The sequence below is a fragment of the Bombina bombina genome, chromosome 3, assembly GCF_027579735.1.
Source record: "Bombina bombina isolate aBomBom1 chromosome 3, aBomBom1.pri, whole genome shotgun sequence".
Classification (NCBI taxonomy): domain Eukaryota; kingdom Metazoa; phylum Chordata; class Amphibia; order Anura; family Bombinatoridae; genus Bombina; species Bombina bombina.
The window spans coordinates 1,268,273,359-1,268,293,851 of NC_069501.1; the positions used below are offsets into that span (position 1 = coordinate 1,268,273,359).

The 20,493-nt window shown below is 38.4% G+C and overlaps 1 protein-coding gene across 1 annotated transcript in view; it reads right to left on the bottom strand.

Moving 5' to 3' along the window:
• LOC128652726 (T-cell ecto-ADP-ribosyltransferase 2-like) overlaps positions 1–20,266 on the bottom strand; it is a 72,424-nt gene extending 52,158 nt beyond the window's left edge. Inside the window, exon 1 of the mRNA XM_053705658.1 lies at positions 20,192–20,266. Coding sequence (XP_053561633.1) covers positions 20,192–20,254 — 63 coding nt within the window. The 5' untranslated portion in view covers positions 20,255–20,266. The remainder of the gene's footprint in view (positions 1–20,191) is intronic.
• Positions 20,267–20,493: the final 227 nt, after the last annotated feature.

Consider the following 20,493-nt stretch of genomic DNA (forward strand, 5'->3'; position numbering starts at 1 on the left):
TTTCTTACTGGCATTATATTAAACTATAACTTGTTATTAAAGGAAACAATGTTTATTCACAGTTTGTAGTTCTTCCGCTTTCGTAACTTCGGTAAATTCTGATGTATATTTAAACAGGGGAAAAAGGTAAAGTTAACACTATTTAAAAAGAATTTGAAGCAGGAAGTAAATGTTTGTGCACATTTCATCCCTACATCATACAGATTGCTCACTAAGGGCCCGATTCTAAAAAAGTCTCTGGGCTGGTAAGATCCTTCTATTTTCCTTATATGATTCAGGTAGCGCAGATCATTTTAAACACATTTCCAATTTCTTCCATTCCATTATCACATTTGTTTGGTATCTTTGTTGAAAGAGTAGTAGTGCATTACTTGCTGCACACCTCAGGTGAGCTGGCCTGATGCATATACAGTATGTGCAGCCACCAATAAGCAGCCCTCGCTCAGTAGTACATTGCAAACCGTTAAATAAGCTGTCAGATGCAATAGCGTTCACCGACTGCTTCTAACGGCTTGTTATAACTTAATTTAGGCACCCGGACTATCGTTGCCGAAAACATTATTTTGTCCCGTACAACGTTTCAGAAGCCGCTAATCTTTAAATTATACATGGTTTCCAATGCCCGCACAAACCATTAATACACTGTTGGAGGCTGCCGATACATTAACAAAAATTACACCCAGCTCAACTAGGTGTAAAATAGGAAAAAGGTGCTTTATGAGACCTTATTTTTCATTGAAATCTAGCTCGGCACGTCAAAACCCCTCTATCCACCATCCCCCCCACATCGCAACTTATAATAAATTAACCTCTAAACCGCCATGTCCCACAACGCAAACTATCTATTAAAACTATTAACCCCTAATCCTCAATGCCCCCACAATGCAAACTTGCTATAAAATATATTAACCCCTAATCCATCTTGCCCACAATGCAAACTATTAAAACCATTAACCCCTAATCTGCCATATACGCAAATAACTAATCACTAAGCCCCCAAACCTAACATCCCCTAATTAACCCCATTACATTAATTTAAAAAATCCTAAATTACAATAAAAACAAAAATCCTAACATTACAATTACATCTAAAATTACAAAAAAATAAAAAAGGCTAAAATTACAGAAAAAATAAACCAAATTATCCAAAATAAAAAAATTAATCCTATGAAAATAAAAAAGCCCCCCAAAATAAAAACATCCCCTACTATAAACTAAACTATCAATAGCCCTTAAAAAGTTAAACAGCTCTTTTACCTTAAAAAATACTAAGTCCCCCCTTCTAACAGTAAAACCTCCCACCCACCAAATCCTCCAAAATAAAAAAAGAACCTAACACCAAAAAATCCTAAGCATAGCCCTTAAAAGGGCATTCAGCTCTTTTTCAGTGCCCAAAATCCCTAATCTATAAAAAAATAAATGAAAAAACAAAACAACTAACTCTAAGGCCCCTATTTAACAAAGGTCTGTCGGACCGACAGTGCGGATCAGGTCCGACAGACCTTGCTGAATGCAGAGAGCAATACGCTCTCCGTATTCAGCACTATTTGCGGCCGCTAGCAGGGGGGTGTCAATCAACCCAATCGTACTTGAACGGATTCAATTGCGGCGATGTCTGTCCTCCTTCTCAGAGCAGGCGGACAGGTTATGAAGCAGCGGTTATGAAACTGGTGTATCTGGCGAGCCTTTAGGGGCAATGGGTAGTAGATTTTTTAGTGTTAGGTTTTTTTTATTTTGGGGGGTTTGGTGGGTGGGGTTTTTACTACTAGAGGGGGGACTTAGTATTTTTAAAGTAAAAGAGCTGTTTAACTTAGGGCAATGCCCTACAAAAGGCCCTTTTAAGGGCTATTGATAGTTTAGATTAGATTAGGGGGTGTTTTTATTTTGGGGGGCTTTTTATTTTCATAGGGATTAGGTTTAATTTTTTATTTTGGATAATTGGGTTTATTATTTTATGTAATGTTAGATTTTTTTTATTTTTTGTAATTTTAGATTAATTTAAACTTATATTTATTTATTTTTAAAGTAATGTTAGACTTTTTTATTTTAATTGTAATTTAGTATTTGTTAATTTAGGTGGTGTTAGGTTAGGGGGCTAAATAATTTAATTTGTTATTTTGCGTTGTGGGGGGTTGGTAGTTTAGGAGTTAATAGCTTAATTAGCTTAATTGCGTTGTGGGGGTTTGGCAATTTAGAGGTTAATAGATGTATTAGGTTAATTGGGATGTGGTTTAATGGCGGATTAGAGGTTAATAGTTTAAATAGCTAGATTGCATTGTGGGGGATGGGGGTTTAGAGGTTAATAACTTTCAGGTAGATTACGAGTTGTGCGTTTGTCTTTTAACCCTGAAAAAATTGTCATTTCAGCGTTAAAACAGCACTGCAGCCATTACAAGTCTTGTCAGTATAGCTGTACCGCAATCCTTTTAGCTTGTAACACAACGTCAGTCCCACACTCATAAAAATTATGTTTTTTCATGGGACTTCTATAGCGCCGGTATTACAAGTTTTGCGGTGAGGCTAAAAAGCTAGCGTTACAAAACTCATAAAAAATATGTTACAAAGTACACTAACACCAATAAGCTACACTATTAACCCATAAACCCCCATCCCCCAACATTTTAAGTACTATAATAAACCTATTAACCCCTAAACCGCCAACCACATCAGGACTACCTAAATTAAAGTATTAACCCATAATCCACCATCCCGCATCGCCTAATCAACCTATTAACCCCTAATTCCCAATCCCCCACATCGCTAACACCGAATCAACATATTAACCCCTTAAGCACTGTCCCCCCACATCATGATAAAATAAATTAAACTATTAACTCCTAAACCGCCGACCCCCCACATCGCTACTACTAAAATTAACATATTAACCCCTAAACCACCATCCCTCCACATCACGACAAAATATATTAAACTATTAACCCCTAAACCTAACACCCCCTAACTTTAAATTAAAAAGTTAAAAACAAACTCTAAAATTAAACAAAATAACAAAATCTAACATTACAGAAAATAACAAACTGTAAAATTACAGAAAATAACAAAAGCTAACATTACAGAAAATAACAAACAAAATTATCCAAAATAAAAAAAGATCTTCCTAATCTAATGTAACACATAGCTTTTGTTCCATAAAAGATAATATGACAGTTCATTACACATATGAAAAAATGTAGAAAAAGTCTCACTGGAGTAAAAAATATTTCTTTATTCAGCATCACAAATATAAAAAATATCTGGAACAGTCACAGATACAGGGTGCGTGAGAGGGCGTAGCACCAAATGGTTGTCATGTTTTGTCGCTAAGCCGTAATCATAACCGAAGGTGCTACACCTTACAAGGTGTATAACAAGGGGGTATCTTACATTCTAATTGGTTAAATCGCTTAATGAAATGTAACGCCCTCAAACACTAGATAAAGCAAACATTAACCCCATGCACTGCTGGAGATTGAGAACAATAGAAGAGAAATGATTTGACATTTGAAAAAGTGGCTAAGCAAAGGGATAACGCTAGGATAAAAATAATAAAGTGTCATCAACACATTTTCAAAGTTCAAAAAACACACATAACATAAGATGCGCACAATGAATAAATTGCACTGTGTGCTGAAAACATTGGGTACACTTTACATATATCTATTAAGAGTTCTGAAAATGTGCACATAGGATAAAGCTGATGTTCATACAAGCAGATAGAATAATGTAAATGCAAATACATTATAATATCATGTACCGTGAACAATCAAGAGAGAGCAGTTTAGACTAATGAACAATTACTATATAGTCATTGGGCCAAATTATGGAAGATGTTAAGCTACATATATTACATGTATAGTATAAGAATGTGAAGGTAATGGATGTTATTCCCAAAAATTAATGAGATCATATTTGGAGTTTAAACCCTGAGGTATTCTGTTCTCAAAGTGAAGATCCAGAATACCTCACGTTTGGCTAACAGGGTCTCAAGATCCGCTCCTCTCTTGGGTACCATAACCTTTTGATGGCTGCCCATCTAAAAGAATTAAGTTCACTATTGTGTTTAGTGGCGAAATGTTGTACTAGGGGGGTAGTAGATCTCCCTCTAGATAAAGTGGATATGTGTTCTCTAATCCGTGAGTTGATGTTTCTGGATGTGAGCCCAACATACTGAATATTACAGACTGTGCAGGTAATGAGATAGATCACATACGTGCTAGTACAATTGAGACATGCCTTTATGGGATATGTTTGTCCACTAGCTGCCAATGAAAAAGTGTCAGATGTCTGCACATATTCACAGGGTTTACACTTTCTGTGTCCACATCGGAACATGCCTAGATGCCTAAGCCAAGAGCTTTGAGGACCAATGTCCTGTTTTAGCTGTTTGAGAGATAAGATAGATGCCAAAGTTGCACACTTTTTGTATGAGCACCTCGCTCCTTCCCGAACCAAATCAGTCAATTTGTCATCTGCAGCTAAAAGTGGAAAATGCTTTTTAATTATTCCACAAATTTTGGAATATTGTGCACTGTACGTGGTGACAAAATGTACACCCTTAAATTTGCTACCCCTATTTTTGGGTTTGTCCAGTAAAAGGGTTTCCCTTAGTAGTAGAGATACTTGCTTTTTGGCTTATTGAATATGCGTATGGGCATAGTTTCTTTGTGTGAGTCTCCTCTCAAGGGATCTAGCCTCCTGCATGTAGTCCTGCTGTCTACTGCAGTTTCTTTTAAGCCGGGTAAATTTCCCCTTGGCTACTGCATAAGAAACATTCATAGGATGGCAGCTGGAAGTGTGCAGTAAGGTGTTTCCGGAGATAGGCTTGCTGTAGACCTTGGTATCCACATAACCTTCCTTATTACTGGACAAACAAAGGTCCAGGTAATTAATGTTACAAGGGTCAGTAGAAAAGGTAAACCTGAGCTCCACATTATTATCATTAACCTATTCAATGAATGGGGAAATCATATCTTGAGGATCCAACCAAACGAACAGTAGGTCATCTATATACCGCTTATAAAAGTGGACATAGGACCTAAAGGGATTGCTATCTCCAAAGATGTGGGCCAGTTACCATCTGCCAAGATAGAGATTAGCATACGATGGGGTGAATTTCGCCCCCATGGCTGTGGCACATCTCTGGAGATAGTAATTACCCTCAAACTGAAAAAAGTTTTGTGTCAAAAGAAAAGTAAGCACTCTAATGATATATACTTGAAAATCAGATGTATAGTTGGTATATGTGCTAAGAAAGTATGCAACAGCCTCTATACCCTTAGTATGTGGAATGGAGGAGTAAAGTTAGACAACGTCTACCATCACCCAAGTAAAAGACTCTTCCCATTGCAAATTATTTACAAGGTTTAAAATATGTTTAGAGTCCCTTGTGTAAGATGGTAGTGAAATGACTATGTGTTGAAGAATGGCATCAAGCCACTGAGAGAGCCTTTCTAGAAGTGAGTCTATGCTACTCCCAATAGGTCGTGTGAGGGACTTGTGGACTTTAGGAAACAGGTGGGACATTGGTAGCTTAGGGAATTTGACATCTAGATATAAGGCTGTCTGTTTTTCAATAAATCCATATTCTAGCCCATCGTCCAAAATAAGTGTGAGTGCAGTTTTAAATCTGACAGTGGGGTTTGTATCCAGGGCCTGATAGTCATGTGTGTCAGTGACCTGTCGTAAGGCCTCAGTCACATAGTCGGCCCTATTCATTACCACAATACTACCCCCTTGTCGGCAGGGCGTATGACTATATTACAATTTTGCTTCAAAGAATTCAAAGCCTCTTTTTATTTAAGAGAGAGATTATTCACTCTGGGTACAGGAGTGTCCTTCAAAGTTTGAAGGTCAGTCTCAACACATTTATAGAAAGTATCTATAATGAGACCCCTGCTGTGAATTGGGTAGAATTTAGATTTGTATAGCTAAAGTTAGGGTTCAGGTATTTCCTTCAAATTCCATACCAGCAGGAACAAGATTTACTGCAGTATGCACAATATTGTTTAAAGTTAATCTCGGTTTACTATCGCCAATATACTTTTTAGCTTCAGGTAATGTGATGAACTGGTAAAGGATAACTGTTAATTACATGCATCACTTTTTGTTTTTAAATTGGTTTGTTTGTATCTTTAATGATGTAATGTACTGGCAAATGTGAAGGCAATTATAGCCCTATTTAAAGATTAATGTTTTGCATTGTAACTGAGTCTATGATTAAGCGCCACTAGGGGGCGCTTAATCATAGAAAAAGCATCAGACTATCTACCTGTCCATGTCTTTCAAGGTTTTATTTTCACAATAAATGTTGTACCTGCTGTGCAACCTTTTTCTTGTTTGTATCGCATTGAGCATTTTGTTTCCACTTCCTTTGGCTTTGCACCTTGCATCTACTCTGAGGCTACGTGACGGCTGTATACTGATGATGTCATCATTGTGCAACACCGCATTTCAGATTAAACAAATTTCTGACCTTTGAGATGGATGACAATGATATAATCTCAGAGTGGAATGAGGTTTTAACTGAGTGCTCTATAAAGCTCATGAGCATATTGATTAAATGTAAGCACATGCAGAGAATTAATTTGAAAGACAGCATCAGTGAAATTGAATTGGAGTTAAAGAAGTTTGAAGAACATGAGTAATTCCTAGAGCATAAGAAAACTATGCAGGAACACATTGACAAGTTGGATAACATCTTAGCAGAAAGAAAAGGAATTACATTTAGCCGGGATAGGATGGATAATGAGTTCAACAGAGTGTATACCTGGCGCAGTTTCCAACAAGGGAATAAAGGCTACAAATTTCATAGAAGAAAAAAATCCAACAACAAGAAAGATGTGAATGAAGTAGATAAGGGGGCTGACTCTTTTCCCAAACCCATTCTGAAAAATTGTAAGAACAAAAAGAACAAGAAAGTGGTGTTCTCATCTACGGAAGCAGAGACCACTGATCAAGAATCTCTAAAATCATCAGAAGCCTCTTCTCTCTCCCCCACCTCCTCTGTCTCTTCTGTCTCTTCTTCTTGTTCCCAGTCTCTGCAGATGACGTCAGCAGAGGATACTGAGGGTAAGGAACCAGTGGTATGCCCAAAGGTTGCAAGAAGGGAACAGAAGATCCCTTTAGGAGAATTAGGAGATCCAAAAGGAAAAACACAAGAAAAAAGAAGACCTAAGCAGCAATGGGACATTAGATCTCAGTGTCATTACTAGTTCTTCTTATGTATTGAGTGTTGATCAGACCAAGGTATTGAGTAAAGGCTTAGGATTTGCCCCTTCCAGGAATTTTTCACCATTTACTACATTACTGGATGTAAATAGATTTGTTAGGAAACTAACCTTAAAGAGATTTTTTAGTCTCAATCCAGACCCTCAGTTGGAGGAAAGTAATGTACATTTGTTCACCAAGGGAGATAGTGATTGTGTATCATTTGAGGATGCTTGTACATTGAATACTTTAGTAGAATTGAATGTAAGTAGCGATTCTTTATCACAGAACACTAGACCTCAGAAACCGAAAAGGAGTAAATCAGAATGTTATCCCATTCAGCTGAGAGGGCAAGCATTGAATCTTTCCAGAAAAATGTTGAGAGACAGATAATACAGTTGGCTGAGAGGATTAGTGTGAAAAACTCTAAAAAACATGCATCAAATTTGACCCCCTCAGAGAGTTTGGCGTTGAATCTGTTACAGAATAATAACGATATTGTAATTAGGAACTCAGATAAGGGAGGCAATATCATAGTGATGAATAATATTGATTATTTTGCAGAGGCACAACGTCAACTACAGGATTCAAATGTTTACAAACATGGCAAGGAATCCCACAAATACCTTTAAGAAAGAGTTGATGAGCATATTGGATGAGGGGGTTGGATTGGGTGTATTCAGTGAAGAAGACACATGAAATCTGGTCCCTGACCACCCTGTGGTGCCCCTCTTTCATTATTTGCCCAAGATCCACAAGGACCCTTTGAATCCCTCGGTAGGCCCATTGTTTTGGGCATTGACTCCCTTTTAGAGCTGATGTTCGAATTGATGGATGATATTCTTCAGCCATTGGTCAAGGGTCTATATTCCTACCTGAGGGATTTGCATCATTTATCGGATTGTCTCAATGAAGTAACATGAGGATCCTTTTTGGTTATAGAAAGGAACGTCTGCAGTAAATTACCGTAATGTGTTAAGAGACACTGATCATTGTCACTTGGGGACTGTTTGTTCTAAATTGTAGCTTGTCCACAAAGTGTTGCTGTTATTTAAATCACGCAGCCCATCTGTTTATATTATTGTGGTTCACGCAAGAATCACGCAACTTAAAACCACTAATTGTAGCAGGTACGGGTCCTATCCCCATTAAAGGGACACTGAACCCAAATTTTTTCTTTTGTGATTCAGATAGAGCATGCAATTTTAAGCCACTTTCTAATTTACTCATATTATCAAATTCTTTTCATTCTCTTGGTATCTTTATTTGAAATGCAAGAATGTAAGTTTAGATGCCGGCCCATTTTTGGTGAACACACTGTGTTGTTCTTGCTGATTAGTGGGTAAATTCACCTACCAATAAAAAAGTGCTTTCTATGGTCCTGAACCAAAAAAATAGCTTAGATGCCTGTTTTTCAAATAAAGAAAGCTAGAGAACGAAGAAAAATTGATAATAGGAGTAAATTAGAAAGTTGTTTAAAACTGCATGCTCTATCTGAATCACGAAAGAACATTTTTTTGTTCAGTGTCCCTTTAAGTATGACAGACATGGACATAGACAATGCAGTGCTATCCAGTTCATTATATGACGCTGAAGCTAGAAAGGAGCTTTTTAAATGGATATTTACTATTCACCACTGAGTATACTAAATAGTTCAATGAAATTGTACAAATAATGAAAAATAATTTGTCTATATTATCTAGCGATGATATATTAAAAGATACTATAGGGTCATGCAAGTTTGTCTCTAAAAAACCTGTTACTTTAGCTACTAAATTATCACCAAGTATGAGCTGGCTAAATGCAAAGGGCAAATTTAAGTGTGGAGGCAGGGGATGCTTTACGTGTGGCATGCTAGACACTAGTGGTGATTTTAAGTCAACAGTAGACAATTGTCTATACAGTATAGACTTCTATGCAAATTGTAGAACCACATCCGTGGTGTATCTGTTGGAGTGTTTGATTTGCCACTGCCAATATGTTGGTAAAACCATGAGGCAAATGGGCACGAGAGCACGTGAACATTTTAATGATGTCAAAAATTATAATAAAGACTCCACTGTAGAGCAACACTTCAACAGTGTGCATTTAACCAATGTTGGTAATTTCTCTGTTAAAGCCAGAGATCTGGCTAGGATGCCAGTCAGATGGGGTAACAAGTCTAAGATCTTAGATAAAAAAAGAACTTAATTGGATCTATAAATTAAAAACTAGAGTCCCACTAGGCCTTAATAAAGAATGGGATATCAGCTATTTTGTATGAAATCTTGTTACAACCAATTATGACAATGTGAGTTGGGAGTATGAGCTCTAACTTTGTTCATTATTAATCACTTTGTAGGGGTATGTGTGTTCACACTAACTTTTTTGAAGTGCTATAATGATAGACCACCTTTATCTTATTGCAGCAATATATGGTGCATAAATGTCACACGTAGTGTATAATAGAGCATTATGATAGGTGTTCTAATTTAGTATGGAGAGCTATATCTTTAATTACTCCTTTAATCTCAATATCTGATGTGGGATACTCTGATACCAATGTTAATATTAACATATAATTTAGGTACATTTGTATAGCTAAAGTTAGGGTTCAGGTTTTTCCTTCAAATTCCATACCAGCAGGAACCACATTTACTGCAGTATGCACAATATTGTTAAGTTTAATATAATCTTGGGTTATTATCTCCAACATACTTTTTAGCTTCAGGTAATGTGATAAACTGGTATATGATAACTGTTAATTACATGTATCACTTTTTGTTTAATTGGTTTGTTTGTATCTTTAATGATGTAATGTACTGGCAAATGTGAGGGCAATTATAGCCCTATTTAAAGATGAATGTTTTGCATTGTTACTGAGTCTATGATTAAGCGCCATTTTGGACCTGCTTTGCAGCCTTTTTCTTGTTTGTAGAATTTAGATTTCTCTTTAAAGGACACCCCACTATTCAGCTGATCCTGTGTGTAGTCTGTTTCCAGAGCTACAGGGAGTGCAGAATTATTAGGCAAGTTGTATTTTTGAGGATTAATTTTATTATTGAACAACAACCATGTTCTCAATGAACCCAAAAAACTCATTAATATCAAAGCTGAATAGTTTTGGAAGTAGTTTTTAGTTTGTTTTTAGTTATAGCTATTTTAGGGGGATATCTGTGTGTGCAGGTGACTATTACTGTGCATAATTATTAGGCAACTTAACAAAAAACAAATATATACCCATTTCAATTATTTATTTTTACCAGTGAAACCAATATAACATCTCAACATTCACAAATATACATTTGTGACATTCAAAAACAAAACAAAAACAAATCAGTGACCAATATAGCCACCTTTCTTTGCAAGGACACTCAAAAGCCTGCCATCCATGGATTCTGTCAGTGTTTTGATCTGTTCACCATCAACATTGCGTGCAGCAGCAACCACAGCCTCCCAGACACTGTTCAGAGAGGTGTACTGTTTTCCCTCCTTGTAAATCTCACATTTGATGATGGACCACAGGTTCTCAATGGGGTTCAGATCAGGTGAACAAGGAGGCCATGTCATTAGATTTTCTTCTTTTATACCCTTTCTTGCCAGCCACGCTGTGGAGTACTTGGACGCGTGTGATGGAGCATTGTCCTGCATGAAAATCATGTTTTTCTTGAAGGATGCAGACTTCTTCCTGTACCACTGCTTGAAGAAGGTGTCTTCCAGAAACTGGCAGTAGGACTGGGAGTTGAGCTTGACTCCATCCTCAACCCGAAAAGGCCCCACAAGCTCATCTTTGATGATACCAGCCCAAACTAGTACTCCACCTCCACCTTGCTGGCGTCTGAGTCGGACTGGAGCTCTCTGCCCTTTACCAATCCAGCCACGGGCCCATCCATCTGGCCCATCAAGACTCACTCTCATTTCATCAGTCCATAAAACCTTAGAAAAATCAGTCTTGAGATATTTCTTGGCCCAGTCTTGACGTTTCAGCTTGTGTGTCTTGTTCAGTGTGAGTATTGCACACCTTGTGCTTTTGGGCACTCCAGTGATGTTGCAGCTCTGAAATATGGCCAAACTGGTGGCAAGTGGCATCTTGGCAGCTGCACGCTAGACTTTTCTCAGTTCATGGGCAGTTATTTTGCGCCTTGGTTTTTCCACATGCTTCTTGCGACCCTGTTGACTATTTTGAATGAAACGCTTGATTGTTCGATGATCACGCTTCAGAAGCTTTGCAATTTTAAGAGTGCTGCATCCCACTGCAAGATATCTCACTATTTTTGACTTTTCTGAGCCTGTCAAGTCCTTCTTTTGACCCATTTTGCCAAAGGAAAGGAAGTTGCCTAATAATTATGCACACCTGATATAGGGTGTTGATGTCATTAGACCACACCCCTTCTCATTACAGAGATGCACATCACCTAATATGCTTAATTGGTAGCAGGCTTTCGAGCCTATACAGCTTGGAGTAAGACAACATGCATAAAAAGGATGATGTGGTCAAAATACTCATTTGCCTAATAATTCTGCACACAGTGTATGTCTAGTAGGGTTACAGTATAACAAACTTCCTCAAAAGTCTGGAACTCTGGTAGATGAGTAGTGGAGTGTCCTTAATGCTCTGTGTATGAGACTGAGGAGGAGGCAAAATGTTTTTTAAGGGTCACATTTCTGATGAAATGGTTTATATCAAGCATGGTTTGAAATAGTTTGAATTGTGTGGTAGGGGCAAAACCCAGACCTAGTTCTAGGAGTTTAATTTAAAGGGACAGTCTAGTCAAAATTAAACTTTCATAATTCAGATAGGGCATGACATTTTGAACAACTTTCCAATTGACTTTAGTCATTACATTTGCTTTGTTCACTTGGTGGTATTTTTGAAAAGCTAAACCTAGGTAGGCCCAAACTGATTTCTAAACCGTTGAAAACTGCCTCTTAGCGCAGAGCATTTTGAAAGTTTTTTTCACAGTTAGACAGTACTAGTTCATGTGTGTCATATAGATAACATTGTGCTCAATGGAGTTATTTAGGAGTCTGCACTGATTGGCTAAACTGCATGCCAGTCAAAAGCACTGAGATAAGGGGGCAGTCTGCAGAGGCCCAGATACAAGGTAATCACAGAGGTAAAACATATATTAATATAACTGTGTTGGTTATGCAAAACTGGGGAATGGGTAATAAAGGGATTATCTATCTTTTAAAACAATAATAATTCTGGTGTAGACTGTCCCTTTAATCAGAAGTTAAACTGTCTGAAGAGAGATTACACATTACATCTGTGTAATACATTTACACTATAATAATATTATTGTTCACAGTTGTTCCCCCACTGAAGCTGGATGTGTTACCTACCCTTTTGTAATCATACTAACTATGGTATATAAATAATCCCCCAAAGCACCTCATCTGTGGTCTCTCTAGGAGTGTGTGTCTTAGAAATATATAATTATGAGATTAATAGTGATGTCGCGAACATAAAAATTTGGGTTTGCGGACGGCGAACGCGAACTTCCGCAAATTTTCGCGAACGGGCGAACCGCCATAGACTTCAATAGGCAGGCGAATTTTAAAACCCACAAGGACTCTTTCTGGCCACAATAGTGATGGAAAAGTTGTTTCAAGGGGACTAACACCTGGACTGTGGCATGCCGGAGGGGGATCCATGGCAAAACTCCCATGGAAAATTGCATAGTTGATGCAGAGTTAATCCATAAAGTGCATAAATCACCTAACATTCCTAAATTGTTTGGAATAACGTGCTTTAAAACATCAGGTATGATGTTGTATCGATCAGGTAGTGTAAGGGTTACGCCCGCTTCACAGTGCGCAGTGTAGGTGATATACCTGCCCTGACCATGCTTTGCAGACCAATTATCAGTGATCAGATGGACCCTTGCCCCAACACTGTGTGCCAGACATGCCATTATAACAGACTTATATGGCTTTGGCGTTGCTTTTTGGTAATTAGAAGGCTGCTAAATGCCACTGCGCACCACACGTGTTTTATGCCCAGCAGTGAAGGGGTTAATTAGGGAGCATGTAGGGAGCTTGTAGAGTTAATTTTAGCTTAAGTATAGTGTAGTAGACAACCCAAAGTATTGATCTAGGCCCATTTTGGTATATTTAATGCCACCATTTCACCGCCAAATGCGATCAAATAAAAAAAAATTGTTCACTTTTTCACAAACTTTAGGTTTCTCACAGAAATTATTTACAAACAACTTATGCAATTATGGCATAAATGGTTGTAAATGCTTCTCTGGGATCCCCTTTGTTCAGAAATAGCAGACTTATATGGCTTTGGCGTTGCTTTTTGGTAATTAGAAGGCTGCTAAATGCCACTGCGCACCACACGTGTTTTATGCCCAGCAGTGAAGGGGTTAATTAGGGAGCATGTAGGGAGCTTGTAGAGTTAATTTTAGCTTAAGTGTAGTGTAGTAGACAACGCAAAGTATTGATCTAGGCCCATTTTGGAATATTTCATGCCACCATTTCACCGCCAATGCGATCAAATAAAAAAAAACTTAAATTTTTTTGCAATTTTAGGTTTCTCACTGAAATTATTTACAACAGCTTCTGCAATTATGGCACAAATGGTTGTAAATGCTTTTCTGGGATCCCCTTTGTTCAGAAATAGCAGACTTATATGGCTTTGGCGTTGCTTTCTGGTAATTAGAAGGCCGCTAAATGCTGCTGCCCATCACACGTGTATTATGGCTAGCAGTGAAGGGGTTAATTAGGTAGTTTGTAGGGAGCTTGCAGGGTTAATTTTAGCTTTAGTGTAGAGATCAGCTTCCCACCTGACACATCAGACTCCCTGATCCCTCCCAAACAGCTCCCTTCCCTCCCCCACCCCACGATTGTCCCTGCCATCTTAAGTACTGGCAGAAAGTCTGCCAGTACTAAAATAAAAGGGCTTTATTTTTTTTTTTTTTTTTTTTAGCATATTTACATATGCTGTGGTGTAGCATCCCCCCTTAGCCCCCAACCTCCCTGATCCCCCAAAACAGCTCTCTAACCCTCCCCATCTGCCTTATTGGTGGCCATTTTGGGTACTGGCAGCTGTCTGCTATTATTTCACAGTCAAAAAGTGTTGTTTTTTTTAAATGTACACTACTGTTACACCAGATATGAGTGGTGGCACTGGGCAAGTGGGCACAGTATACGCTGTGAGCCTGACACACATGCTGGCAGGCAGGCAACTGCAATTAGATTACACAGAAAAAAAAAAGGAGACTGATATTCTAGCCCTAAAAAGGGCTTTTTTGGGGTGCTGTCCTTACAGCAGATATCAGATGAGTCCTTCAGAACTGTAGTGGACACTGAATACACTAGCCTAGCTATCAATTTGCCTATTAAATCAGCAGCAGCTACACTGTCCCTCCTCTCACTAAGAATGCAGCTTCCGAATGAATCTAAAATGGATGCTGTCCAGGAGGTGGGAGGGTCTGGGAGGGAGGGCCTGCTGCTGATTGGCTGGGATGTGTCTTCTGACTGTGAGGTACAGGGTCAAAGTTTACTCAATGATGAGGAATAGGGGGCGACAGAACATCGCATATGTTCGCTGTCCACAGTGAACGCGAACATGCTATGTTCGCCGGGAACTATTCGCCGGCGAACTATTCGCGACATCACTAGAGATTAACAATAACCATTATATATGTTTCCGCTCTCCTTGTATAATGTAAAATACTGTATATCACCTGTTTGCGTAATCAGTTGTGATGCCAATATCTTATCATGTGGTTTCTATCTCTGCTTCCACTAATTTGCAGTATAATTTAACTTATCTCAAATATTAAGATTTGCTTCACTATATATATATTAATAATATACTGAAGAAAAATAGAATAAAGGTAAAAGTATTAGAGAAAAAAAGGATTCCTTAGCCAGCACATCTCATATAATACTCCATAAAATAATATCAGGCTAAGAGCATCCAGTAATCAAAAGGAACCAAACACCAAAAAATCAGAATGCACTATATCAATCACAATGAAGTGAACCATTTATTGACTATATAAATATAACTATAACAACCACAATATTTATAAAAACATGAACCATGGCCATGGTAATAAAATTCAACAGCGGACCAAAAATTCTAAATCAGTCAAGATTACATATTAAACTCATGAAAAAAAGACTGCATAATATAGCAATAATGAATCATTAAGATAAGGTCAGCCCTTCAGCAATGTTAGGATATAGTAAATATTAGCTGTGTTATGTCAGATGGTCAATGCATAGAATGAAACAATGAATTGTAGTAACAAATGGTAGGGTGCCATTCAAGCAAACAAAACTGTAGAAATTCACATAGATAAAGCAGGCATAAAGAATGAATGCGATCCAGCAGCAGTTATGTCCATGCAATGTTAATGCTCAGCAGTTTATGATAATGCAGATAGTGGTCACACAACACACAATAGCAACAGTTATTAAGCAGGCATTGAAGATAGATGCAATCCAGCAGTGTTATCCATGCAGTGTTAATGCTCAAAGATATAATAATATGCCAGTTGTGATCACCAAACATACAGCAGCAACAGCAATAAAGCGTATTCAATGTTAGCGCTCAGCAGCATGAAGTAATGCATATGCAGAATATGTCAGCAGTTGTTTGGGTTCTTGACAATAGTAGTATATCCTATTGAGGAGATAGTATTACTTTGCACACTAGGAGCGGCGGATCAACAGTATTAGGCGATGTCCTACAGAGAGATATACTCTCATCTAAGGGGCCTTTTCTTGGAAGTCTCACCACTCCACCGTGTGTAACGAACTCCTCCGAAATCCAGATGCTGACGGACTGTCCCAATCCTCTATTGGTCTGCTGTAGTAATTACCAGGCCACGTGTAGAGCAGCAACCTCCTCCGTTTACTCGGGCGGCCCTTCCCAAGACACGTACAAACACGCAACACGTGTTTCGACGCTAGGGACTTCCGGTGCGGCTTCTTCACAGCGTATCAGTGCTACTGGTATGTTCTTCCTCCCGGAAATTTATACCCTAATTTGGAGGCCTAGGGCTTGTTATCTTCCTCCATTTATCACGTTTGCTGACCTTTGCTTATGTTTAAGTGGTTTATGTAAAACATATATATATATTTGATAACAGTGCAATATATATAAATGATTTAATTACAAATGCCTATATTGCCATGTATAAATATTTTACTATTAATACAAGGAAAAATTTAAGGTCAATTTTTACTGCAGAGTATGGGTTTTTAATGGACAAGTCCCAAACATATAAAGTGTTACTTATTGGACAATGTGTGGCTGATCTGCAAAATTATTCAATTTGAAAATATCCATGCGCATGATTAAGGGTCTGCGTTACCCAAAATGTTGCTGTCTTTTCATGATGACACCTCAATAAAGGTTTTTCCACTTTTATGAAACAGTGCTTGAGCCATTTGTCTTTTTCCTTTGGATTTACATATTGGAGGTGAGCAGGACCCTCTGGCTGCCGTGCACTTTGCTATTTATATATGAACTGTTGACTTGTGCTGGACCTATTGCTAGTTTTATGTTTTATATATATATATATATATATATATATATATATATATATATTTTGCAGTCAATAGATGGTTTAATAGTAACTACACCCCAATTTGAGCCGCTTTTTGGACATGAGTGTTTTCCCCTTCCCTAAATGAAAACATCATTACTTGGGGTGTTATGTACTTATTTGCTAACTGCAATATTATATATAATAACATCTTCGTAATTTTTCATGAACAGGTTAACTTCAGTTTACCAAGGTTCGTAAAACTCTGGGAGTGATTTTTTTAATTGGCAATTTTGTTTTAAGCCAATGACAATTCATGTAAATGTGTATTTATGCTTCACCTGTGACTGGCTTTCTACAGCTATGACTACGGCTCCATGCCGAAACACGTAAGCAAGCCAGCCAGAGGACCCTTGATTTGTGACAGCTTTGTTTTTATGTTTTTGTAGGAATAAAAGCTATGTTTTACATTATTTTGCTGCTGTTCCTTTTATCATTGTTGGACTGCACACTGATGCCTGATGTGAGCAACAGCACCCTGCACTGGTTCCTTTTATTATACTTTAGCTCCAGGATTACAACTAGAGCACTATCCAGAAGCACTTAATGAAATTCCTTTGTTTGGTTATTTGTATTCCTAATCTAATACCTTATTAAAATAAAAAAGGCAGGGGGGGGGCCATGCCCGGGCTGTGATCCTGCTAAGTCGCACTATCTGAGGCTGGAACAAAGATATCAACAGCATCTCATATAACCAAGCTGACATTCCACTTAAGCATCTCATATGGAATATCGATATATTATTTTTGCTGTATTTATGACTGTTTAGTCCAGATCCGGACCGTTATAACTCTGAATGGTGGCCTACTCTTCAGAGTATTAACACCCCCCCCCCCCCCCCCCCGGTGAACCAGGGTATACAGCACTGGAATGGCTGTGAACAAGGAGGAAGTATACCTTACTATCCTTACAAGTTTAAAGGAGTTTGAGCTGAAAATGGAAAGTTGTTTTGAAAACTTGTCCCACATCGTAAGAGCTACTACAACACAGCATAATTCATCGGTGCAAGCAATGGAGACTGTCAATATATCATCAGATCGAAGCTTGCCTCCAGCGTTACTATCCGATCAGACCACTATAACAGCCACATGCATCTCTAACTTAAGTGCCGGGGAGGATCCCTTTCATCCGCAAGTCAATGTCAATGTCAACCGGGGGGTTGCGGCCGGCCCCCAGAGACAAGAAGCAGATTCAGTGGATGATCGGAAGATGACTTGTCAAGATAATGGCACACTACATAAGGCAGCGAAAAGCTTGTATACCCAAGGTGGAGGGGCACTACAGACAGCTAGCCACTATTTCAAGAGTCAGTATGTCATACTACAAAAGCCTACCAAAGGTATCATTCTGGGTAAGGGGCCCCATTGTTACCACAGAGTGAGCTCTCAAGACATTCTCCTAAGCAAAATTATGAAGATGGCCAAGCTGATGGTGAACCCTTTAGGCTTATGGAATCATTTAGCTGTTGGAATTGGATGACTGCCTTGCCAATAAATAAAGCCCTACAAGTGTTATCACATCTGTGTCGCCAGCTAACTATGTTGGTTTTTCATAAGACACAATTAAGACTAATTAGTTGTATGATTAATGTTGTGAAGTTGTTTTCTACCATATTTTTGATCTTTCATATTATTACTTCGTTCTGTAATGCATGTTCTGAGCTATCTATTTCATCAGCAAGTCCTATTGCATACTGATATGTGTTGAATATAACAAATATTCTATGCTTTCTTCATAATGCTGGAAATACCTAAACTAGTGATGTATCTAAGGTTATTTATATTACATTCACCAGTTTAGAATCTCTCTTGTACATGCAGTATGTTTATACATTATTTATGCTGGTTTATAACACCATGGCCTCTAGTTATCAAGCCATCAACCGCAAATACGCTGGAATTCCGCAGCGTATTTGTGGCGAGGCTGAATCGCCATAGTAATCAAAGGCTAGAGACCGGCAAAAGTAGAATCTAGGGACGTAAGCTACGATCCGCCGGTCTCAGTCCAACACAGATCGATTCTTACGTTACTCCAGATGTGCCGAACGCAAGTTCGGCACAATCTGACTACTTTTGCTAGTTATCAAATAACTAGCAGGTACGCTCGGCACTATTCCGGCCCAGCGTACCTGGTTTTATATCTGCCGCCCTGGAGGCGGCGGATCCCATAGGAATCAATGGGAGTCTGACAGCAGCAAAAGCTCATGTTCGCTGCTGCCTGATATCCCATTGATTTCTATGGGAGATGTCTGCACCTAACACCCTAACATGTACCCTGAGTCTAAACACCCCTAATCTGCCCCCCCTACACCGCCGCCACCTATATAATAGTTATTAACCTCTAAACCACCGCCCCCGGACCCCGCCGCCACCTACAATATACCTATAAACCCCTAATCTGCCGCCCCCTATACCGCCGCCACCTACATAAAGTTATTAACCCCTATCCTGCGGATCCCGGACCCTGCCGAAACTAAATATATTGTTTAACCCCTAAACCGCCGCTCCCGGACCCCGCCGCAACTAAATTAAATGTTTAACCCCTAAACTGCCACTCCCGGAACCCACCGCCACCTATATTAAACTTATTAACCCCTAAACCTAAGTCTAACACTAACACCCCCCTAACTTAAATATTATTTAAATAAATCTAAATACATATTACAATTATTAACTAAATTATTCCTATTTAAAACTAAATACTTACCTGTAAAATAAACCCTAAAATAGCTACAATATAACTAATAATTATACTGTAGCAATTTTAGTATTTATTTTTATTTTACAGGCAACTTTGTATTTAATTTAACTAGGTACAATAGCTATTAAATAGTTAATAACTATTTAATAGCTACCTAGTTAAAATAATTACAAAATTACCTGTAAAATAAAACCTAACCTAAGTTACAAATACACCTAACACTACACTATGTTATTCAGTGATGTCTGTCGGACCTGATCCGCACTGTCGGATCAGGTCCGACAGACATTGATAACTAGAGGCCATTGTCTGAATGAAAGATTTTTTGGATTTGCGTGGACTTTGTTCTGGCCCTCAACTTAGTGGCCAGTAGTCTGTATGCCCTATTGCCCTGATAATAAAACTGTTTCCGGAATTTTAGTAGAGATTCTTATACTCTGTCTCTTTCACTGTGATTTCAGCACGGATCTGCCCTATATGCAGTGCTAGTACGGGGTGAGGATGTAACTTATTCTGCTGTTCGAGGGGTCTGAGTTCCCCAAAGAGCTGTGCCAGGGTTGCCCCCCTCTCTTGTCTAAATTGTGCTGCCCTTTTTAAGAAGGTCCCTCTAAGGAACGCTTTCATAGTCGCCCATAGGATAGTGTCAGTCGTTTAAAGAAATCTTGGAGGTCAGTAGCAGTCTGAACTGATTGTGATTACTGACACAGATTGTGATTGCTGATACAGATTGTGATTACCTGAGCGTGTACGTGCAACAGGAAGAAGCAGGCAATGGAAACGATCTTCATCACGACATTCATTTTCAATAAAAAGGTTTTATACAGCTTAAAAAAAAAATTAGATGGTATTAATATCTGCAACAAGACCATAAAGTGAAACTTTGGTTTATACTTCAACAACAGATCTCAGTAATAAAATACAAAATATAAAAACTGTGTTCAAAATTTAAATTTCTGCATATAGATAATAACCTGAAATTATTGGGGATATTGATTTTGTGCTAAAGGGAAATAAAAGTCTAAAAAAGAAACGGCTAGAT